Source organism: Hesperophylax consimilis, chromosome 3, assembly GCF_061612785.1.
Source record: "Hesperophylax consimilis isolate HC1 chromosome 3, BYU_Hcon_1.0, whole genome shotgun sequence".
NCBI lineage: Eukaryota > Metazoa > Arthropoda > Insecta > Trichoptera > Limnephilidae > Hesperophylax > Hesperophylax consimilis.
In genome coordinates, this window is record NC_142838.1 from 42,662,842 (window position 1) to 42,683,249 (window position 20,408).

The following is a 20,408-nucleotide window of genomic DNA, read 5'->3' on the forward strand; positions in this document are numbered from 1 at the left end:
ATAATTTGAAGAGATTTTTGACAAATTAGTAATACTCGTTTTTCTCCCTGTGTGGTGCTAGTAGGATATTTTCAAATACTGTGTAGATATTTGTAACCCGGGAATGTTTATCTTTCTTTTAAAATAAAAATTAAAAATTAAATAAAAAATATATATTTTTAAACCACTATTTTAGGTTAAGATATTAAAAAAAAAATCTCATGAATTCTTTTCTCTGGGAATCTCGTGAGATTGTTCTATAAATTTTTCAGGGAAGACAATAATTCTCGAACACATGTAACAACTAAAATATAAATATCAAGACTAAAGAAAATGTTATGCTGTTGTCCTCTGGTGTTCTATATTTGAATCAGTCCTCTGGTGTAAAGGCAGTGGCGTACAGTGATCATTGATTCCGTCCACACGACGGTTGCCCGCACAGCGCTCTCAGCCGCTCCCAACTAGCAAGTGATTTAATAAATACTTGAACATTGATGGGAAGGCCCGAATACACTATTATAGTCACAACTGGCTTAATGCACTTTATTTTGCCCTTTTGACTGCTTAATGAACAGCTCAGTGCATTGCTTGACTTTATGTGGACAGTATCTATGAACAAAAGAGGGCTGTGTTTAATTTTTCAAATAGAAAAAAACTATTTATGTAGTGTAGAACAACGTATATATGTCTACATCTATACGTCTACATCTGTACATCTATACGTAGAACAACAATAGGGTATTTTCATGGTTTTTTTTTATTCGCGATGAAAAATACGGTAGTGAAAATATTATATTTTTATGCTAAGAATAAATTTTCCCTCACGAATATACCATTTTCGATTTGCCACCAAAACGACATGTTCGTTTTTATTCATGAAAGTCAGCGGCGTTGATGTCACGCAGTGTGACATTGGTAACTGCCGTTTTATCAGACATTGGCATTTTCTATGTCATTTGTATGACGTTGTAGCCAGTTGGAACCGTTTCGGAATGTACGATTTTAGATCGTTTTTCAAATCAATTATTATGAATGAAAATATTGTAATCTCGTTTATTTAGTATGACAGTCAAAATCAGAATTTTTTAAATATTTTACACGTTTTTAACGGAATTCATAGCTTGTGAAAATAGTGTGACTTATCGAGAACAAAAATCTGAATTTATTGAGAAAAATTAAACATTTTGATGAAAAATATTCATTATTTTCTTTAATGGTTGTTTTTTTAGGGTATGTACAGCTTTTCCGCCTTTATGGACTGTACGCCATTGGATAGAGGGTAGTTGTGGGTAGTAGAGCTCCTTGGGGAGTGTTTTCATCTATTTTCCATATGAAATAGGAACGTGAGAGTTCCGCCAATGCAGCCCCGGGCACAATCATGATGTACCTCCCATGACTTGCATTATATGTCTTACTTCTGCACGTACACTCCGCCAGGGGTACCCAACGAATTGTCGCGTACACATTACATACTGCGATACAAACTACTCGTATGTTCGTTTTTAAATGAGCACCATAGTAGATAATAATATGTTAAATGCACCAAATTATTTGTGGCCGAATAAAATTATGTTTGTACACAAAATATAAAAAAACAAGAGTTGTAAAAAATTGGAACAAGCGGGTTAATCTATATCAGACATAGATAGCATTTAATATTTTTTTCGACGTCTTTTTTATGTGAATACCTTACAGGAGTTCCAACTGCTCCCAAATTTCTGGAGCCAGTGAGACTTTGGTATCTCCAATTGGAGTATGTTGTAAGGCTGAAGATTTTGGGGAAGGTAAAGAGATAGTGAAGAGGAATGTGGGGGAGTACCTGGCTGTTCAGATCTGGGCACCAAACACCAACTTTTCTTAATTTTAAATTCTGAATGGTTGTCTTAAGCCAGGGCGTTACTGATCTTATCTTCCACTTTGGAAAGTACCGGAATTATACTAAACATTATTTTAAATTAGTATCTAAGTTGTGAAAACACAAATAAAATTGATTTGCACATGCGGGGATTCGAACTTGCGACCTTCGACTTGCTAGTCGAGAGCCTTACCCCTCAACCACGGAGGTCATCAAAAGGTTTAAAGACTTCTGAAGTGGGTTCTACATTTTGATGCATTAAATAAATATATAGAACGATTTTTTTCATACTTTTACATCAAAAATTCCAACTTTGGACTCGATTACGTACCTATTAAGAAAAAAAGAAAACACCACAAAAATTATTAAAAATATGATGAAATTTAAGTAGTTTCTTGCTTATATTATGTTCCGGACATAAAATATAATATAATAAAAGTATGTACCTGCATACAGCACGCGTATTTACTGATAAAATATTAGTAATTCAGTCATTGTTTCTTTCCTAATGGATATCATGACGGAATGTTACAACATAATAGTATGTACCCACATAGAGCGCGCGTATTTACTGATAAAATATTAGTAATTCAGTCATTGTTTCTTTCCTAATGGATATCATGACGGAATGTTACAACATAATAGTATGTACCTACACAGAGCGCGTGTATTTACTGATAAAATATTAGTAATTCAGTCATTGTTTCTTTCCTAATGGATATCATGACGGAATGTTACAATATAATAGTATGTACCTACATAGAGCGCGTGTATTTACTGATAAAATACTAGTAATTCAGTCATTGTTTCTTTCCTAATGGATATCATGACGGAATGTTACAATATAATAGTATGTACCTAGATAGAGCGCGCGTATTTACTGATAAATATTAGTCATTCAGTCATTGTTTCTTTCGTCGTGGATTTTATAACGGAATGCTACAATATGAGTATGTCAGTATCAATATCAGTATTTTTATGAACAGGTGTTCCGCCGTCCTCATAAAACATTTATTTTTGATTGATACTCCATTGGGAACTGTTCAATTCATTCGTAATATGCCTGCAGTCCCAATTTCAACAGGAAAGCGAATAAATTGACCAGATTTTTTTATATATTACCAGTATTTCAAATCAGTACGTTTTCTCCGTGCAACGGCATAATTATTAATTTTATCAAATATCCGAGAGAAGAGAACATCAACCTATAAATACATTTATTATTTGATATCGTGTCGTTATTCTACGAAAAATACGTTATTTTTTGTTCTTGCTCGTTAAAAAATTGACCAGTAAAAACAAAGTTTTTTTTAAAACTAAAATACATATAATTTTTTTAATTGGTTGACTGAGGATTGAACCTTCTTTCCCGGGGACTGGAGCCAAATACGCTAACAACTGAGCCGAATTCCGATTGGGTAGGACCGACATTTATTTCGTATATTAACTGATGTAATGTCATACAATATCAGAGAAATGCTTGTATGACTGAGATTTCGGCAAGTAGGATATTTTTTACTTTCAAAATTTGCATTCATTCATCCATGAAAACAAAAACAAAAACCAAAATTTAATTTAAGATTAATTTAAAAATTCTGGAAATTTCCTTAAATTAATGAGGCAATTTTAACATTTACTTACGATTCAGCTACATTATTCATAGAATTACGTTTATCGTTATTCCATCTTGAGATCCCTTAGATTTAATGCTTTTTTGAAAATGTGAAGTGCCTTTACGTGACTAGTGCTTACCTATAACTGAAATGATTTGTGCACCTGGCAATGTAATAGAAAATAATTTCTTCGCCTGGCAACACAATGGAAAATGATTTCCCCACCTAGTTACAAATGAAAATGATTTCCCATTTGTCAGGGCAGCCGCAGCTCGCTAGACGTCTCTCAAGGAGTCGCGCAGTCATGCACGAGTGTCAATTTTTCCTTTACGTTGACACTGCGTAACAAATTTACTTCCTGACACAATGGGAACGCTGCATTGCAGAATGACATATTGCTTCCCAAGCACAATGAAGTGCATTCCCTAGGAACTCTGCAGACAGTGTGTGTAATATATATAGTAACCATCTTAATATATGTAGCGTTAGTTTAGAAAATGACCTTCTCTTCCCGTTTGTTTCTATAGGGAGAGGCATAACAGAGAGGCTATTATAACAAAAACGGCGAAACTTTCAGAAATGTGGTTTATTTTATTTTATTCGGTACATCGTGTCGTTTTATGCATCAAATCCTGAAGATAACATCAGAAAGAAGATTTTATGCTATTTTGAACCTTACAAAATGATCCTAACATACTAAATACAATTTTTTTCGCTTGGCAAAGAAATAATATATCTTATTATTATTCTAGCTTATCGTTTTGTTACATCATTAATTTTATCCGTAAAAAAGCGCGTCACATTTAGTGTCAAAAATTTCAGTACTTTATTTATTTACAGAAAACCAATATGACTTATTTTTATTATGAAAAACGCTTATTTAGATGGAAAATATAATGAAACTAAAGAATCTTTTAGTATTTCTTTATTATATTATAATATACTTTTTACGAAAATTAGAGAGAGAGAAACCTCTCTAAGAATAACTGGGGAAACTATATTGGATCTTATTTTCTATTGATATATACCATTTTTATAGATATATAAACTTATAAATAATGTTCTTTGGTAAGACAATACAATTTCTTAAAACATTGTTTAATGAAAAATAAGTAAGTTGGCACTGGCATTGGCATTTTGGTTGTTTCAAATTTGACACAACTGTTAAACAACTATTTATGATACATTAATGGTTATTTATCAGTCGTGTAAGCTTTAAACGATGTTTATTAGTAATGCCCTAAGGGTTAATGCCCAAATACCAGTATGTAGCAGTACTTATGCTGTTAGGCCTCAGATCATGTCATCATTTCTGTTTAAAGATGTTGAAGTTTAGTATTGTTTCATATTAGAAAAACAATACACAGCTAGTTCAGTACGTATACACCATCTGTACAAAATATATTTATAATCGCAATCTCACCAAAGAAGAAACTGGTTCTTGTGCTTGGTGAGGAAGTTACACTAATTATAAGGAAAATAGAATAACATTATGCAATAGGTAAGTATATATATTTAATAGGAACAATTGAGTGTACATATATAAGATTCTGAAACACACTAAATATTGAGCATTTAAGAGAGTAATTAGAAACATCTAAATAAAGTAGAGATGAATATGGACTAATATATATTTTTTTTTTTTTGGCACAATATTGTACATATGGTGGCTTACCCGTGCTGAGGCCTTCAATTTAAAGAAAGGGAAAAACCGGCAATTATTTATTTAATTATTCCTTACAAGTATAACATCAGTTCGAGTTTTAGTTTGTTGAAATCTTTTGATTTCTTTATTTCAATCGGAAGGTTGTTAATATACATTATTCCTAAATATAAATAATTATGTTTCATTATTGGTTAATGTGCCTAACTACGACGATGCATCCCCCCAATGGACCAAGTTCTTTGAAAAGTCATATAAACGGCTAATGGCAGTTTGCAAGACTCGGGAATCAACCTACTTTCAATTTGATAGAAATTACATTTATTCCAGTGGGAAATTGCAAAATCGATGTGCGGGTGCCATTTTCAATAGTAATGGAACTGGGTCAGGCATTTCTCTGAGCAGATCTCCCCTTAAGAGTTCCGTTTGCAAAGACGTTAAATAATGCCCTGTCCGATAAAATGTACCTATTGGGGATGAATACTTTGAATAAGAGCAACTACGAATACAACATTACGTCGATTCTATAAATGTTACTATGTTCTATTCACCAATCCAGGTACGGAAGAGTCTGCGAATAGAATCAATGGAAGAAGTAATCTCCGAGATGCGATCGGGGGATTTAAATAAAGCAAAACGATGGAGTAAACATTCAATATTAATGAAAGAACACTCTATTTGTGTATTTTGTAGAATTTAATTCTCATATTACTTCAGATCAGGCGGAATTAGCCAAATTCATTGCTGAATCATGATGATAACATAACCTAACATTTTCAATAGAAAATTCAAATGAAACGATTGCAAAAAAACCTGTTCTTTATTTAAGTTGATGCAATGCGCATTAATGCAAAATTACTGAAAAATGACGTGTTTTTTGTTTGAAAATTTGAACGCTTGGAAAAATTATATATCTACGCCATAATTAAATACTGCAAGTAGAACGCCTTGGCCTTGGAAATAATCGAGTATTTTTTTGGAAAAACCTTTTTATAATCCTGGAAAAAAAATAAGTATAAGGCCTACAAAAATACTTTGAAGCTCAAAATCTCCTACTTTCGAATGTAATTTTACTGTCTAATGTACCAAATTAAGTTTTTTACAAAATAATTAGTCCAAAAAAAACAGTTTTTTGGGTCCATTATAAAATTTCATAAATGGAAGTTACGCGTTCTGCGAATTAATCCGTAGTTTTACAGTTTATTTTGATAATGCTAAATAATTATTTAATATCTTGTATTTTAGACAAATTTTACCAAGTACGTTCAAGTCAAGTACGTCATTTAACACCCTGTATTAAGGAACGTACTGATAATACTTGTTTTTTTATATAGGTAATAATATAGATAAAAATCTAAATATCTATTTTCTTGAAGCGTGTACTTTGTACATTATTTCAAGTATTTTTACAAAGTTTTTTTTTTTAATTTTGTAGAGATATTTTTATTTACATAAAATTCAATGTTTTGACAGTGTTGGAAATAAGATGTTTATAGTAAGACCTGAAAGCTAACTATTTATTTATTTGCAGCGCATCATGGACTCAGCCGAGCAGGCCGCGTTGCCCGGCGTCGCCCGCGCCTCCCCGCCCTCGTACTACGACGCGCGGCGCCTGAACGTGTTCGGGCCGGACGGGCGCCCTGCGGAGGGCTCACGACGACTGCAACTCACCCCCAGTCGGCACTTCGACCACCTGTCCGTCAACACCACGCACAGCGCCATCTTGATGCCGCCCTTTGTGGATGAATACGGTCAGTTCTACATTGTTTTTATTTCTATCTGAAATATATGAAGGTAAAGGAAATGATTTTTCCAGACACCGACAGGCTAGTTAGTGCACGAGTCATTCCCAACAAGCAAGTACACGAGTTAAACATATACTTGTACATTGATGAGAAGGATCAAATATATTATTATAGTCATGAATATCCATTTACCTCAGACTGCATTACTTTTGAAGGTTATAATTGACAGGTCAATGTAATATTTAATCATTCAAGATAATTAATATTAATAAATCTATTCATGGAACAGAAAAGACACTGAAAATAAAAATATAACGGTTGCAAGAAGGGATTGAACCTAGGTCTTCTGTCTTTCCGGGATAGCACTCTAACCACTGAGCTACTGAGACTTGATTTAAGGCGATGCCATACGTAGTAATGCAAAATCAGGAGTTTTTGGTCTGAAAATTTGGTCGCTTAGAAATGTTTCAGATGCTTTAATTAAATACTGCGAGTAAAATACATCTTGGCCTTTGAAATATTCAGTATTTTTTTAGATAATTCTTTTTATAAGCCCAGCAAAAAATTAATGTAAATGCTTATGAAAACTGCTTTAAAGTTCAAAATCTCCTACCTACAAACCCATTTTCGGTTATGATTTTATTGTATAATGTGGAAAATTAAGTTATTTATAAAATGATCCAAAAAAAATATTTATGCCTAAACATCCACAAAATAAAATAAAAGGCACTTTTTGGCCATGTTTTTTTCTTGCATAAATCAAAACAGGCGGATGGTGTTAAGCGGGAATTTAAACCTTATCGCCATCTACGTAAAGGTTGTTATTGATAGCGGCTCAATTTAAAATACTACACGACGTAGTGCATCGTCTTAATTTTGAAATTTGAAATAAAAATTGATGTGTGTAGTATCTCTACTTTTTCATTCATCACTGGGCATTATTTACATTTTCTGCATAGCTTACTTTTTAGAACACCTCACAATCTACACGACGACGCACGAATAACTCAAGTAACCCTTTCCGTTGCGTAATTCTGACTGATTCTTCGCGGAGAGTGAATTTTGAGGCTCTTAACTGACCCCTATTTCCGCTCGATGACGTAAGCGCACTAACAAACAACGGACAAAGATCTATCTTTAGAATATACACGCCGGCGAGCGCCACAACCCATGGGCCACGAGATGTGTTCAAATGTTTGGTGATAAAGTGTTTAATTGATAACTCTGGAAAGACCTTAGAAATGGGAAGCTTTAAAAAACGTTTTCGCATTATATTTGTTATACATACATTACATAAGGTACTTGAAGTGAGCTACTGGTTATCCCTTGTATGCTATTACGACAAAAACAAGCATTATAAGAACCCAAAGCGCGGTAAAAAAATAACCAGTCCAATCTACAGAGTGGTTTACTTAAAAATCAATGATACTCATAATGCCCAATCCTTACTAAGCCATTAATCTAATGAAAATCTATGAAAATAGCCGCGTTACAACAGCTTGGAATGTATGTCCGTTCCAGACGGTTTGTGGGCTCAGATATATACTGTCTATACATTGGTCTGATATTCTATATCAAGTCTACACGTCGAACTGAGCCTCTATTGCCAGTAAACACATGATTAACCACTCAATGATGTTATTTATTAGTATTTTATTGAACAACCTCTTACCTATAGATATTACATTTTTATGGTATAAGACAAGGAAAATTATATTTACGTATTTGTTTATTTTTTAAAAAGAAAGATAAACATTCTCAGGTTACGAATAACCTTATAATATTTTAAAATCTCCTACTACCATTACAGTAAGTGGAAAATGTTGCTTGTATCGTGATAGAAGACTTAGCTAACCAAGAGATTGAACACACTACGCCTATGGTGGGTGAGCCATATATTGTATTTAATTTTATTTTTTTAATTTCTCACAAAATGAGTTTACTTAGAAATTAGACCAACAAGGCTAGAGTTAATGGTAATTTAAGTATTTGCGTAGCAACCGCATAGAATACGGGTTCCTAAAAATAAAGGATTATTTTTTTCTTCTTAAAACAGGTTATAACAATTTACATAAAGCTCATTAACAATATACAGGGTGTATCGGCACGTACCCGACAAACTTTAACCAGCTATTCCTTAGCACATTTGGAGTAAAAAATGCTATAGGCACTTTGCTGTCCGGTAACATTTTTTTTAATAAAAAATTTACTATTCAAATTTTCACCACATCTCACCAATGTTTTATCCTATGTCAAAGTTTGAAAACCCGTCTGGCAATATTTTGTTCGAGTTTCGTTGAATAATGTACGTACGTACCTACCTTGGCGCGCTTTTACAATCACAACGAAATGGCACGGCACCATTCGTCTCATTTTTAACTATTATTATTTAGTGTGTACGAAAGAGCGAGGACACTTTTTGACACACTTGCTAATAACAGCTGTTGAACACGAGAAACTGTTCCAATGACAGTGACGGAGTGTGGATTTTTGATTTTTTTTTGTTTTTAATTGAAAAAAATGTTACCGGACAGCAAAGTGCCCATAACATTTTTTACTCCAAATGTGCTAAGGAATAGCTGGTTAAAGTTTGTCGGGTACGTGCCGATACACCCTGTATATGTTTTTAATAACTAGTCTTTTTACAAAATAATGTACATTTTTTTGCTTTCGGTTATTACCGTTTAACCTTTTTTGCTTAACACCCACAAAGGAGACCTTGAGGAGAATAATTATGTCTTCTTTGGGGGGGCTGTGTGGAGAATTAATTTTAATGAGAGGGTTGAGAGGAAGGAAAAGGGTATGAAGGGTGGGTAAGGATCTGGCGGTCAGTGTATGCAGGAGTGAGAGACACATGAATCACTCCCTCCCACTGCGGTGTAAGCCGATGGGTCCAAAGATTCCAACTGGAAAAATCAAAAGGCCTTCCTCCATCCAGCCCGCTACGCAGTTATTGGGCAGACACATTCGCCGCCAAGACCTGGACAAACCTCAATCCATAAGCCGGGCATCCCTACCAAGTCACCAAACGTAGCAAACCACTTGAGCACTATTGCAATGAATGGTTCCTATATATGCCTCCCAAATTGTAGGGTTGTACTGTATTTGTATTGTATTGCTCGTCATATTTCTAAAAAAAAAACAAGAAATTATTCTACAAAAATTTTAAGAAAAAAGAATCAGGACCTTAGAATACTTACAATTACGTGATGGGAAACTCTATTGTTTGATAATAACTGTTCGAGGAACGAATAAGGGTTGGGATAGCCGTATTTTAAAGGGCTATTCCACACAGATAAAGAATGGATAAAGCCTATGGCTTATGACAGGCGAATGCGATAACACAATTTGTGAGGTTAATTCACAGTCAGCTTACCGGGTGGCGAACGAAATTTGCATCTCGAGAATCATCTGTCAGCACTGGAACGGTGATCGTTGTACGGTAGCACTCGTTATGTTGAATTGGATTGCGATAGTTGCGATAAAATACGTTTAAGGGATTATTCAGATAAATAACCGGCGATAGTACACAGATTGGTTTTGACAAGACGAACGTATCGATGCGATTGTACGGCTCACGGCACTCCGTGATTATAGTTGACGTGTGTGAATTCAAACTGTACAGTTCAAAATCTGACCATACTATTGGTCAGCACACGGCCTGTCAAAAACAATCGGCGTGACGTAACAAATAACAGATTTATTTTTATTTATTAATCTTGAGTCAGCTCATGTGATACATTGTGTGGATGATACTGTGATGCTGTTTTAGTAAAATTTTATGTTATTGACAGAGCGTAGTCAAATCCTGTTTTGACTCGACCGTTTTGCATTTCATCTATCTGTAAATTTGTTTGTGCGTTCTGTTTCCGTTTTCGAAAATCTACTGCATCCACTTTATTATTCAAGCAAGCCTGACTTTGACAAGAAGTCTAACTTTGGTGAAATGGTGAAATCTTCGTGTTTATTTGAACTTACCTATTCGCATTTTTTGAATATTACGGTACCTATCTAATTAAATTGTCATTGAAGTGGTGACGTTTCTTTGGAAAAAAATGTAAAATTCATTATTTAAAATTTAAGTACCCAATTACTAAGTAATTTTATGCTTAAAAATGAAATTTTGACTTTGAATTTTTGACCAAGTGAAATATAAAAACATTCCTTTTTGGATGCGAGATCTTTGGCTCACATATAGAGGGCTTGATTTGATGATGCGAGTTTGGCCGAAACCTCCCAGATCACAAGGCCGAGACACTCATTCAAAGCAGCCTCCTAACTATTATTTATTTCACGCCTATTAAGGCTTTTAAATACATACACATAAAAAATATTTACGAAATTATACACCAAAATAGTGCAGGAAACGACTATTCAAAACAATTCCAGAAAAATAAATATAAAGTCAAAATATCACTGAACTTGATCTACACAGCATGTAGGCACAAAATAAAAAATCCAAAATATTTTTTTCTGTTTCAGTTGACAAAATTATTATGTGTTAGTCAAATTAAATACCTTAACTAAAATATTCCGCTACTTGATGAAAAAAACTTCAATAGGGTATGCTTATATATTGAAATTGATGTACTAAATATATCAACAACATCGTAGTATTTGTTTCCTAGCTGTTGAATCCGTCGCATAGGAGTGTGATATTGGGACGTTGATATAGAATTGCTACAATAATATGGTAGTTACTGTCTTGTAATTATGGGATATTACAAAAAAATTTGATTTGATTGAGTGCCCCGGCCTTTTGATCTAAGAGGTTTTGGTTTGGCCTAGAATGGTAACGTAATCTGCCCCATAATTTAACACTTCTAATAATGTTTGAGTTATTTTCCCAGACGCTGAAGTGCAGAACCAAATATCCTGGTCCGAGCATCTGGACCCGCTGTTCGCCAACAACTACGAAAGCGACCCCGCTCTCTCCTGGCAATACTTCGGCAGCTCTACCGGCTTCCTCAGGCGTTTTCCTGGTAATTTTACTTTTACTCTATAACATTTACTTCTCCCACTTATTGTCACAATAAATAATAACACAAAAAATTAACCTCTAAATTAGTACTTGTCACTAAATTTTTGTTGTCTGGAAACTGGAACATTAAAATCATCCGGTGCTTGGTTTAGAAAACGGCGAACTTGTAGTGAATTCAACAAATTAATTACACTTACTTGCCTTTAGAAATCATCCAGAGAATATTAATAAAAATAATTTTAAGGCTGGCCGCATACATAAGTTTTCCGTATTCGATTTCCGAATTCGTTTTCCGTATTCGGATTTCCGTGAGACTAGCGCAAACGTTCGTTTTTCTTCATTCGGAATGTATAAACCTCAGTACCAGTGTTGCCAACAAGGGCGATATATCGCCATTTAGGCTACTCAGAGCGAGAATCGGCGCCGAAAAAATCTAAAAGGCGAAAAATCTGGTCGCCAATTAAGCTACTTCAAAAACATCAATTTTAAATTCCCGAAATTCTCTAGCCACCCACCCCCCCTATGAAATTTATTTTTCTGGGGACAAATTTTATAATTTCTTGAAATTATTTTATTTTCTGGGGACAAATTTTATTTTTTTGAAATTCTCTACCACCCCCCCCCCCCCCCCACGAAATTTTTATTTTCACGTAAAAACAATTTTAAACATGTCCCACCTAACAGCAAATTCGGCTACTTTACGCTACCTTATGTATGAGAAACGGCGATATTAGGTCAAGATCCGTTGGCAACACTGAATTACGAACGGAAATTTCCGTACGTTTGCGTCAGCACAAACAAACTGTATGCAATAGCTGCGTTCCACATGACGTCATTAGGTTTTTTCCATTCGGTTTCTCCGAACGCGCCGGCTCGCATTCGGAACGTGCGTAAGGAATTTGTTCCGATCGGAAGTAAAACGAACGTGTGCGGTAGTTAATGTATTTTCTACTGATTCCGTGCATTCGGATGTCCGAATACGGAAAACGAATTCGGAAATCGAATACGAAAAACGTATGTATGCGGCCAGCCTTAATAAGCCATACGATTATCCCACCATCAGATTATTTAAAGAATTTAAAGCCCTTTCTCTGCTAATCATTTATAAAAAAACATCACTTCTACAAATTCACAAAGATTCTTTCAACAACGAAAACGAAATACTTTTTTCAAACAGCAATAGACCAAATATGCATTGTTCTATTCCCGTGCTGCAACACCACCACAGCCCAACAATTTTATAAATATTGTGGAGTGAAATGGTTTAATCAATTACCTATAGATGTAAGATTACAAAAAAATTACGCTAAATTCAAAAACACTATAAAAAATATAATTCAGTAGAATTTCTTTATTTATTACACTTTTAAAATAATATCATAATACTCTTAAATAATATTAGATATACTTTTTTTCTGCTTTTATTCTTTTTTCTCTCCTCCTTTTTTCTACTAATTTTTCACAACAACTGTTTGTAAATTTTATTTTATTTTTCTTTGCTTAAAATAATAATTTGTTAAAATAGTAATTAATTACGTTTCTCCACTTTTTAACGCGAGCGTTTGCTCAGGAAAAAGGTATTTTACGATACTGTTTCAGATATTTAAAAAAATTGTAATATTTATAAATTATTATTGTACATCTTTAGACCAATAAATAAACTTAAAAAAATAAAAACACACCAATTTCGGTTGTCAGTGTTTAGGCGAGTGACATGAAATTGTATTCCTGCGTAATGCATAAAATTATTCAAGTTCAATGAACTTTTAAATGCCGAAATCGGAACTGATTAATCATATCAGACAAGCAATAAAATAAGTAACAATATAAGGTGTAATATAATATTTCAGATGTGCAGAAAAGTATACAAATATATTCTAACTGGCCAAATTGACATCGAATTGCTAACATTGATTGTGTTGCAGTCACGTACAATTAAAACACTTATCTGCTCGTTGAAATGTACGTTTTTTTCATTTTATTTTATAACTTGTCCTGATAATAATTTTTCTTGCAGCCATCTCCTGGCCCCCGGAAGACGGGCGTTCTCACCACGCCCGCGACTTCTACGACTTCCGCGCCTCCTCCTGGTTCGTGGAGGCGGCCACCTCCCCCAAAGACCTGGTGATCCTGCTGGACACCTCGAGTGCGGCAGGGGGACACCGGGGGGCCCTGGCCCGGGCTACGGCCTCTGGGATCCTCGATTCACTGGGCCCCAACGATTTTGTCAACATCTTCACGTTCAGCGATGTAACAGAGGAACTGGTGCCATGCTTCAAGAATATGCTTGTGCAGGTGAGACTAATTATTTAATTATTTCGGTGGTGTATCCCTTTGTCTCAGTTTAACTCCGGTTCAGTAACCTCCAGAACTGTATTTATATTGATAATTTTTCAAGTTTAACAACGGTGTTCATTCGAAAGGTTTATTTTTATGATCGTATTTTAAAATGCGATGATCCTGAAAGGCTACAATAATGACCCGTGATTCTTGTGTTAGTTAACTAATAAACCAGGGGTCTGGCATGGCTACATCAATAAAGGTTTTATCGATAATGTCGGCAATCTGTCATTGGTAGTTCCCGAGCATTATCGTCAATGAATGAACAAAAGTAGTTTATGTCGACTAAATGTGCTTAATTTCATTTTGAGAGGCGGGTAAGGGTACCGTCGCCCTGGGAATCAACCATTAGATAACTAACACCTTTGTCGTAGGTCACCTCAAGTTTCAAGTTGCTACGTTTTGTGGCTTCACGGGGGTGCCCGGGTGAGATTTGTCTCTGTCTTGACGGTAGATGCGTCTACCCACCGTCGGTCCTGATCGGGAGAGGCCGGTTGAGGGATACCCTTTCGTCTCTTCAACCGGACTCTCTCGACCCATCGCCTTACCCCGCAGTAGGAGGGATGAATTCATACATATATCACTTATGTAAAAACTAACCCTACAGATTCCTACCCACCCCTGATACATTTTACTTTCGCAGAACTTCCTCTCCTTTATTTCCTTAAAAGATTCCCAACACAGCATCTCAAAAGATGACATAGGCTCTGAGAAAAATTATTTTCCTATGATACTTTTCTTTCCCACTTAACTAAGTTAGTCTTTTAAAAAATTGCAAGGTGAAATAGTCTCACTAACTCCAGATGAACATACGTAGCATGAGATGCGATAAGCGTAACGATGTTAATTTTACATAATAAATACCAACATCGATTTAAGGTTCTTTTTTAATTTCCATCTAATTTAGTAATTTTACAATAATTTAGTTCACCTTGTGTATTAATTTCGTCTAAAATATACAAAAATGAAAAAGTTACATTCTCTCAAATGTTCAAAATATATTTAACAGCTTAAGTATTAAAATCGTCAAAAAAATAATAAACAGATAAAGCTTGTTTTATTGATCTTGTATGAAACTTTGTTCATAAACACATTCTTTGTAAATCCATTCCTTCCGCTCGCCGGCTCCACCCCCCGTGCCTCTCCCAAACCACCCCCCTCAGATTTCCTTCGCCTCTCGTTCTTCTTATGAAAAAACTTTTCCACACTTTCCGAACCAAAGCCAGCCAGGTGTGGTCTGGGATATGTATCAAGTATTTCTCAGGCTTCCTTTCTACAAACTGTTCAGCGAGATTTTATAGTTTCGCAAGTGTCTGAATTCAGGAAATATGATATACGAGCACCATGAGTTATTATATTCACAGATAATAATAAGATATATTCGTTGGTTATATATATGTATTCACAGATAATAATGAGATATATTATATATAAATATAAATATACTACCTGACTTGTACCCGTACGTAGAAAACTCACTGTTATGAAATACTGTTTTTTTTTCCATTATTTCTGGCTTTCACCCTTCAAGGGTGTTCTTGGCCATCATTTAAAATTATTGAGAAATGAAAGGTGAATTTAAATATTAATTTTATTTAAATAGGCAAATTTCAAAATTATAATGAAAATTGGATTCGAGTTCAGACTTAGAAGAGATGAGATGTTGAATGGAGGGAAGGCAATTTTAGATAAAGCTTGATAGAAGAGAGGATATTTGTTTGGAGAGGGACAGCCAAAAAATATGTTATCTATAGTTCCCACTTCTAGACCACAGAATGTACAATCTGGGGAGTCAACGACGTGAATTTTAAAAAGATGGGAAGGAATGGAACAATGTCCGATCCTCATTCGAATGAGTGAAGAAATTTATTTTTTGGAAAAATGAGGGAATTCCTGAAACCACGGTTTTGATGGAATAGTCCTTTGTATTGAGGCATAGCAGGCTCCCTTGGATTGACTAGCAATGTGCCAATACTCCGACCAAACATTGCGGGATCTATCTTTGATGATGGAAAAAATGTCAGATAGGAGAATGTGGTTTACGAGGGTAACAACAGGGTTGGACGCTCCTTGTTTTGCCAAGGCATCCGCAATATCATTACCCATGATACCAACATGTCCAGGAATCCAAATCAGAGTTAATCCAAATTACTGTTCATTTATTAAAAATCTTGTCAACTTATTATTTGTTTTCCTGTTTAAAATCAGACTGCAGGCGAATGAATTGAAAGAGTTACAAACTAATTGTCATCTTATGAGGATGGAGGAACACGTGTTCACACAATTACTGATATTGGTATACTTATATTGTAGCACCCTTTCATGATATTTATTAGGAAAATAACACTAATATTGATATTGACATATTTATATTTTAACACTCCTTCGTGATATCTATTAGGAAAAGAACACGTGTTCATACAGTTACTGATATTGATATTGACATACTTATATTGTAGCACTCCTTCATGATATCTATTAGGAACACGTGTTCTCGATATATTCTGAATGACTAATATTTTATCACGAAATTTTCATGCTGTCACTTTTATAACATGATCATTTTTATTTGATGTTTCACTTGAGCGTGTAATATCTTCCTAGGGCGTCCCCGACAACATCTACCAATCACTTCCAATTCATATGTTCTTCTTACACCCCTTTCTTCTTTCATCACGTACTCCTCACTTTACCATACAAAGTTATTTGTTTCACTTGATCGTGACATGTCCTCAGTATGTATATAACATTGTTATTATTAAAAAAACTACATTATACAGACTTTTATTTAACACAGTATCTAATTTCAGTGCAGAGATAATGCGTTAAGTCTTTTTCTATAAATCAAACCACTCTCTAAGCTCTAAGCCCTTGTTTTTGTTATTGTCATAGCTCTTTCGGTTTTCAAGACCATTTTCAAACTGTGGTTATAACCACGTTTAGACAACTTATTTATATGATTCTATTTTACCCCTTCCCAATTTAAAATGATTTATTACCGGTTAAACCGATTTACTGATAAAATAATTGTGACTATAGATTTCATATTCTGTGGGGGTATTTTGAAGCCTGTTTTCCCTAAACAATTAATATAACATTAATGTGGGGAAAACAGACTTCAAAATTCCCCCATAAAATATGAAATCTACTGTCACAATTATTTTATCAGTAAATCGGTTTAACCGGTAATAAATCATTTTAAATTGGGAGGGGGTAAAATAGAATCATATAAATAAGTCGTCTAAACGTGGTTATAACCACAGTTTAAAAAAACTATGTAATTTTCAGTGCAATCGGTCCAGTAGTTTTTGATTATGTAGGGTACAAACATATGGACATTGCCTATTATTTATATAGGTACACGGAGAAAAATAAGCATGGCTAATTTATTGTAATTCTCTAAAAATGTGATGACTATCCAAATCCTGATAAAAAATTAGTCCATTCAGAATATATCGGAACACGTGTTCATGCAGATGCGCTTTTTGTTAATAAATATAATGACAATATTTTTATTTTTATGAATACGTGTTCCGCCGTCCTCATAACACATTTGCGTTTTACTGATAATTTGTTATGGAATCTGTCAATTCATTCGTTAAAGGCCTACAGTCCCGTTTATAAAAAAAACGGAACAAATTATTTAACATGAACTTAAAGCCAACACGTTCTAGTAGGTGCTAATCTAATCCCATATTATCCAATGTGGGTAATTAAAAATTCTGTCAATATTACATTACATGATATGATGAAATAACCCCCCTCCTCTCCACATATAGCCTAAGCCTAATACATACTTGATTACAACAAGAATCTGGAAAACCCTTCTGACATTTCTTTGTTATGTACATATTTAATTATGATATAAATAAGATTGGATGTGACGGACACCGGCGCGGCCGGCGGCACGGTATTGATTTTGATACAAATCTACAGTTTTATTCCGAGATTGATGAAATTTCGCACACTTGACCTCCAAAACAAGTTTTTCATTATCTACATATGGACGGATAAAAATGAGTATTGCTAATTTATTAAGAATCTCTTAATATTATTCGTAATCCGGTTAAAAACAAGATTCCAGGCCTTTAACGAATGAATTGATAGGTTATTTATTTTCACGATGTCGGAACATATGTTCATTAAAATGCTAACATTTTCATATTTTGTCATTATATATTATCAAGATAAACAGAAACAGCCTGCAGTTTTTAACCGTATTACCAATAATTTGAAGTGATTCCTAATAAATTAGAAATACTCATTTTTCACACTGGCACTTGGCACGTGGCACTGTTATTTCTTATCTAATTGACAAATAAAACTAACTCAAACAAACTGCAGTATGTATAGAGATTTTTACTCAATCTGTTAAAAATGCAATGGACTTTCAAGTGTTGGATTTTTTCATTTGTATCTCGGATCATCTTTAAGTAATTCAAATGATTTCAAAATTAATTCATTCTACCATTATTTCACCGTGAAAATAATGTGTCGTCTTTATGCCAATTTGACGACAACCTCTAATATTATAATTACGCAAAATTCTATACCTACTAAACTACATGCCTTTACAAAGCTATGAAGTCTACTTAAAATATGTTTAATGTGGGTAGGTACTTTCCAGTTTCAAGTATGCTACACCTAATAATACCTCGGTGGGGTGAGTTCCCGGTACCTACTTTGAATAACATTCCACGGCTGACAACATCAAACCGAACGCAAATTCAAATTCAAAACAATGGCGGGTGTTATTTTGACGTAAAGTCATGAAAGTAGAACGAGTAGAACATTCACGAAGCACAAACATAAAATGAAACCGCTATTAAACGTTGAAAATAATTACAGCTTCGGTTTTCATATTATCATATTATGAAAATGCTCTGCGAAAGCGGCGTTAATGTAAATCAATATGTTTTAAAACAATCACAACGATGCAAATATGCAAAATATCATTACGACATTTGAATATTGACCGCTGTTATTAATTTGGGATATTTAATTGTAAAATAATTATTATAACCCTCGCAAATGGATATGTTTGGAACTTAAGCCGTGTAATTTACCAGTTAAAACAACGGAAAGTAACCTAGTAGATCTTTTGTACCGGCTGAAAGATTCGGAATCAATCCCACAGCTTTCCGATCTCCCTCTCAACGTTATCCACTATGTAATTTCATCAAATTTGTCGAATTCCCCAGCACTCTTAGTGAGCAAAAAATATACAAATAGCATTCGGTTTCAACTTAATTACTACGAGAAATTACTATTTATGTGGTGTGAAATGGTAAAATATGGATTAAAGTTCCATTTTTACTCAATCAAAGTTAAGTGTGAAGGTTAGGAAATACGCATAAATTATTAAAATAACCTACACTAACACCCTAAAAACCTATATTGTGCTCGTTTACTCAAATGCCATTAGATAGAGTAGTTAAAATCAAGTGTTGTTTTTTTATAGAGCTGTTTTATGCAGAGGAATTTGACAAGTATACCTTCATTTCTTTTACTGTTTAGACTCTTCATACGCGTAATTACCAAAAACAATACTTCATTTCAACTTAGTACTGGAAAAAATGGCTATTTAAGCTACTGGAATTGGAAAATAATGCATCATTCAAGAAATATATAATACTAATGTATCTAAACGAAACATAAAACAGAACAAGACACAGAAAAATAACAAGGAAACGGTCTCAACTGGGAATCGAACCCAAGATCTCTGTCTTCACTCGGCCATTGCGACCTAATAAAAAATATTCCAGGTCATAAAACCACATTCGGGCAAAGAAGTTATATTTATTTAGCGACGAAACTCCACAATATCCTTCCCCCTGATATAAAGCGAATAGAAAATTTTAATGATTTCAAATCAAGAACAAATAACTGGCTGAAAGAGATTAACGAAAAAACTCTGAACAGAACATAGAAAATTTATATAATCAAAGAGAAAACTATTAAAACAGAAGTTAATAACTTTAGTCTGCCTCAGCACAGGTCACCCTTGTGAGGAGGACTAATACAACTTACTATACACATATTTAACATCATATTTTGTATGTACAATGTTTAAATAACCGCCATAATAAAAATAAGATAAATTATTTACGTAATTTATGTTGATCTTGTATTTCAAATTGAGAATTAATACTATTTCAACTAATTTTTCCTATATATTTGGCAGCTATCTTTATTGAATGATTACAAAGTTGGAAAGAATGTGTTAGTAACC

General features: G+C 34.1%; 1 protein-coding gene across 1 annotated transcript in view; it reads left to right on the forward strand.

Annotated features, from left to right (window-relative positions):
- Positions 1–20,408, forward strand: part of stol (voltage-dependent calcium channel subunit stolid) — a 239,983-nt gene that overhangs the window by 182,430 nt on the left and 37,145 nt on the right. The window contains exons 5-7 of the mRNA XM_089650724.1: positions 6,642–6,861; positions 11,706–11,837; positions 13,854–14,131. Coding sequence (XP_089506850.1) covers positions 6,642–6,861; positions 11,706–11,837; positions 13,854–14,131 — 630 coding nt within the window. The remainder of the gene's footprint in view (positions 1–6,641; positions 6,862–11,705; positions 11,838–13,853; positions 14,132–20,408) is intronic.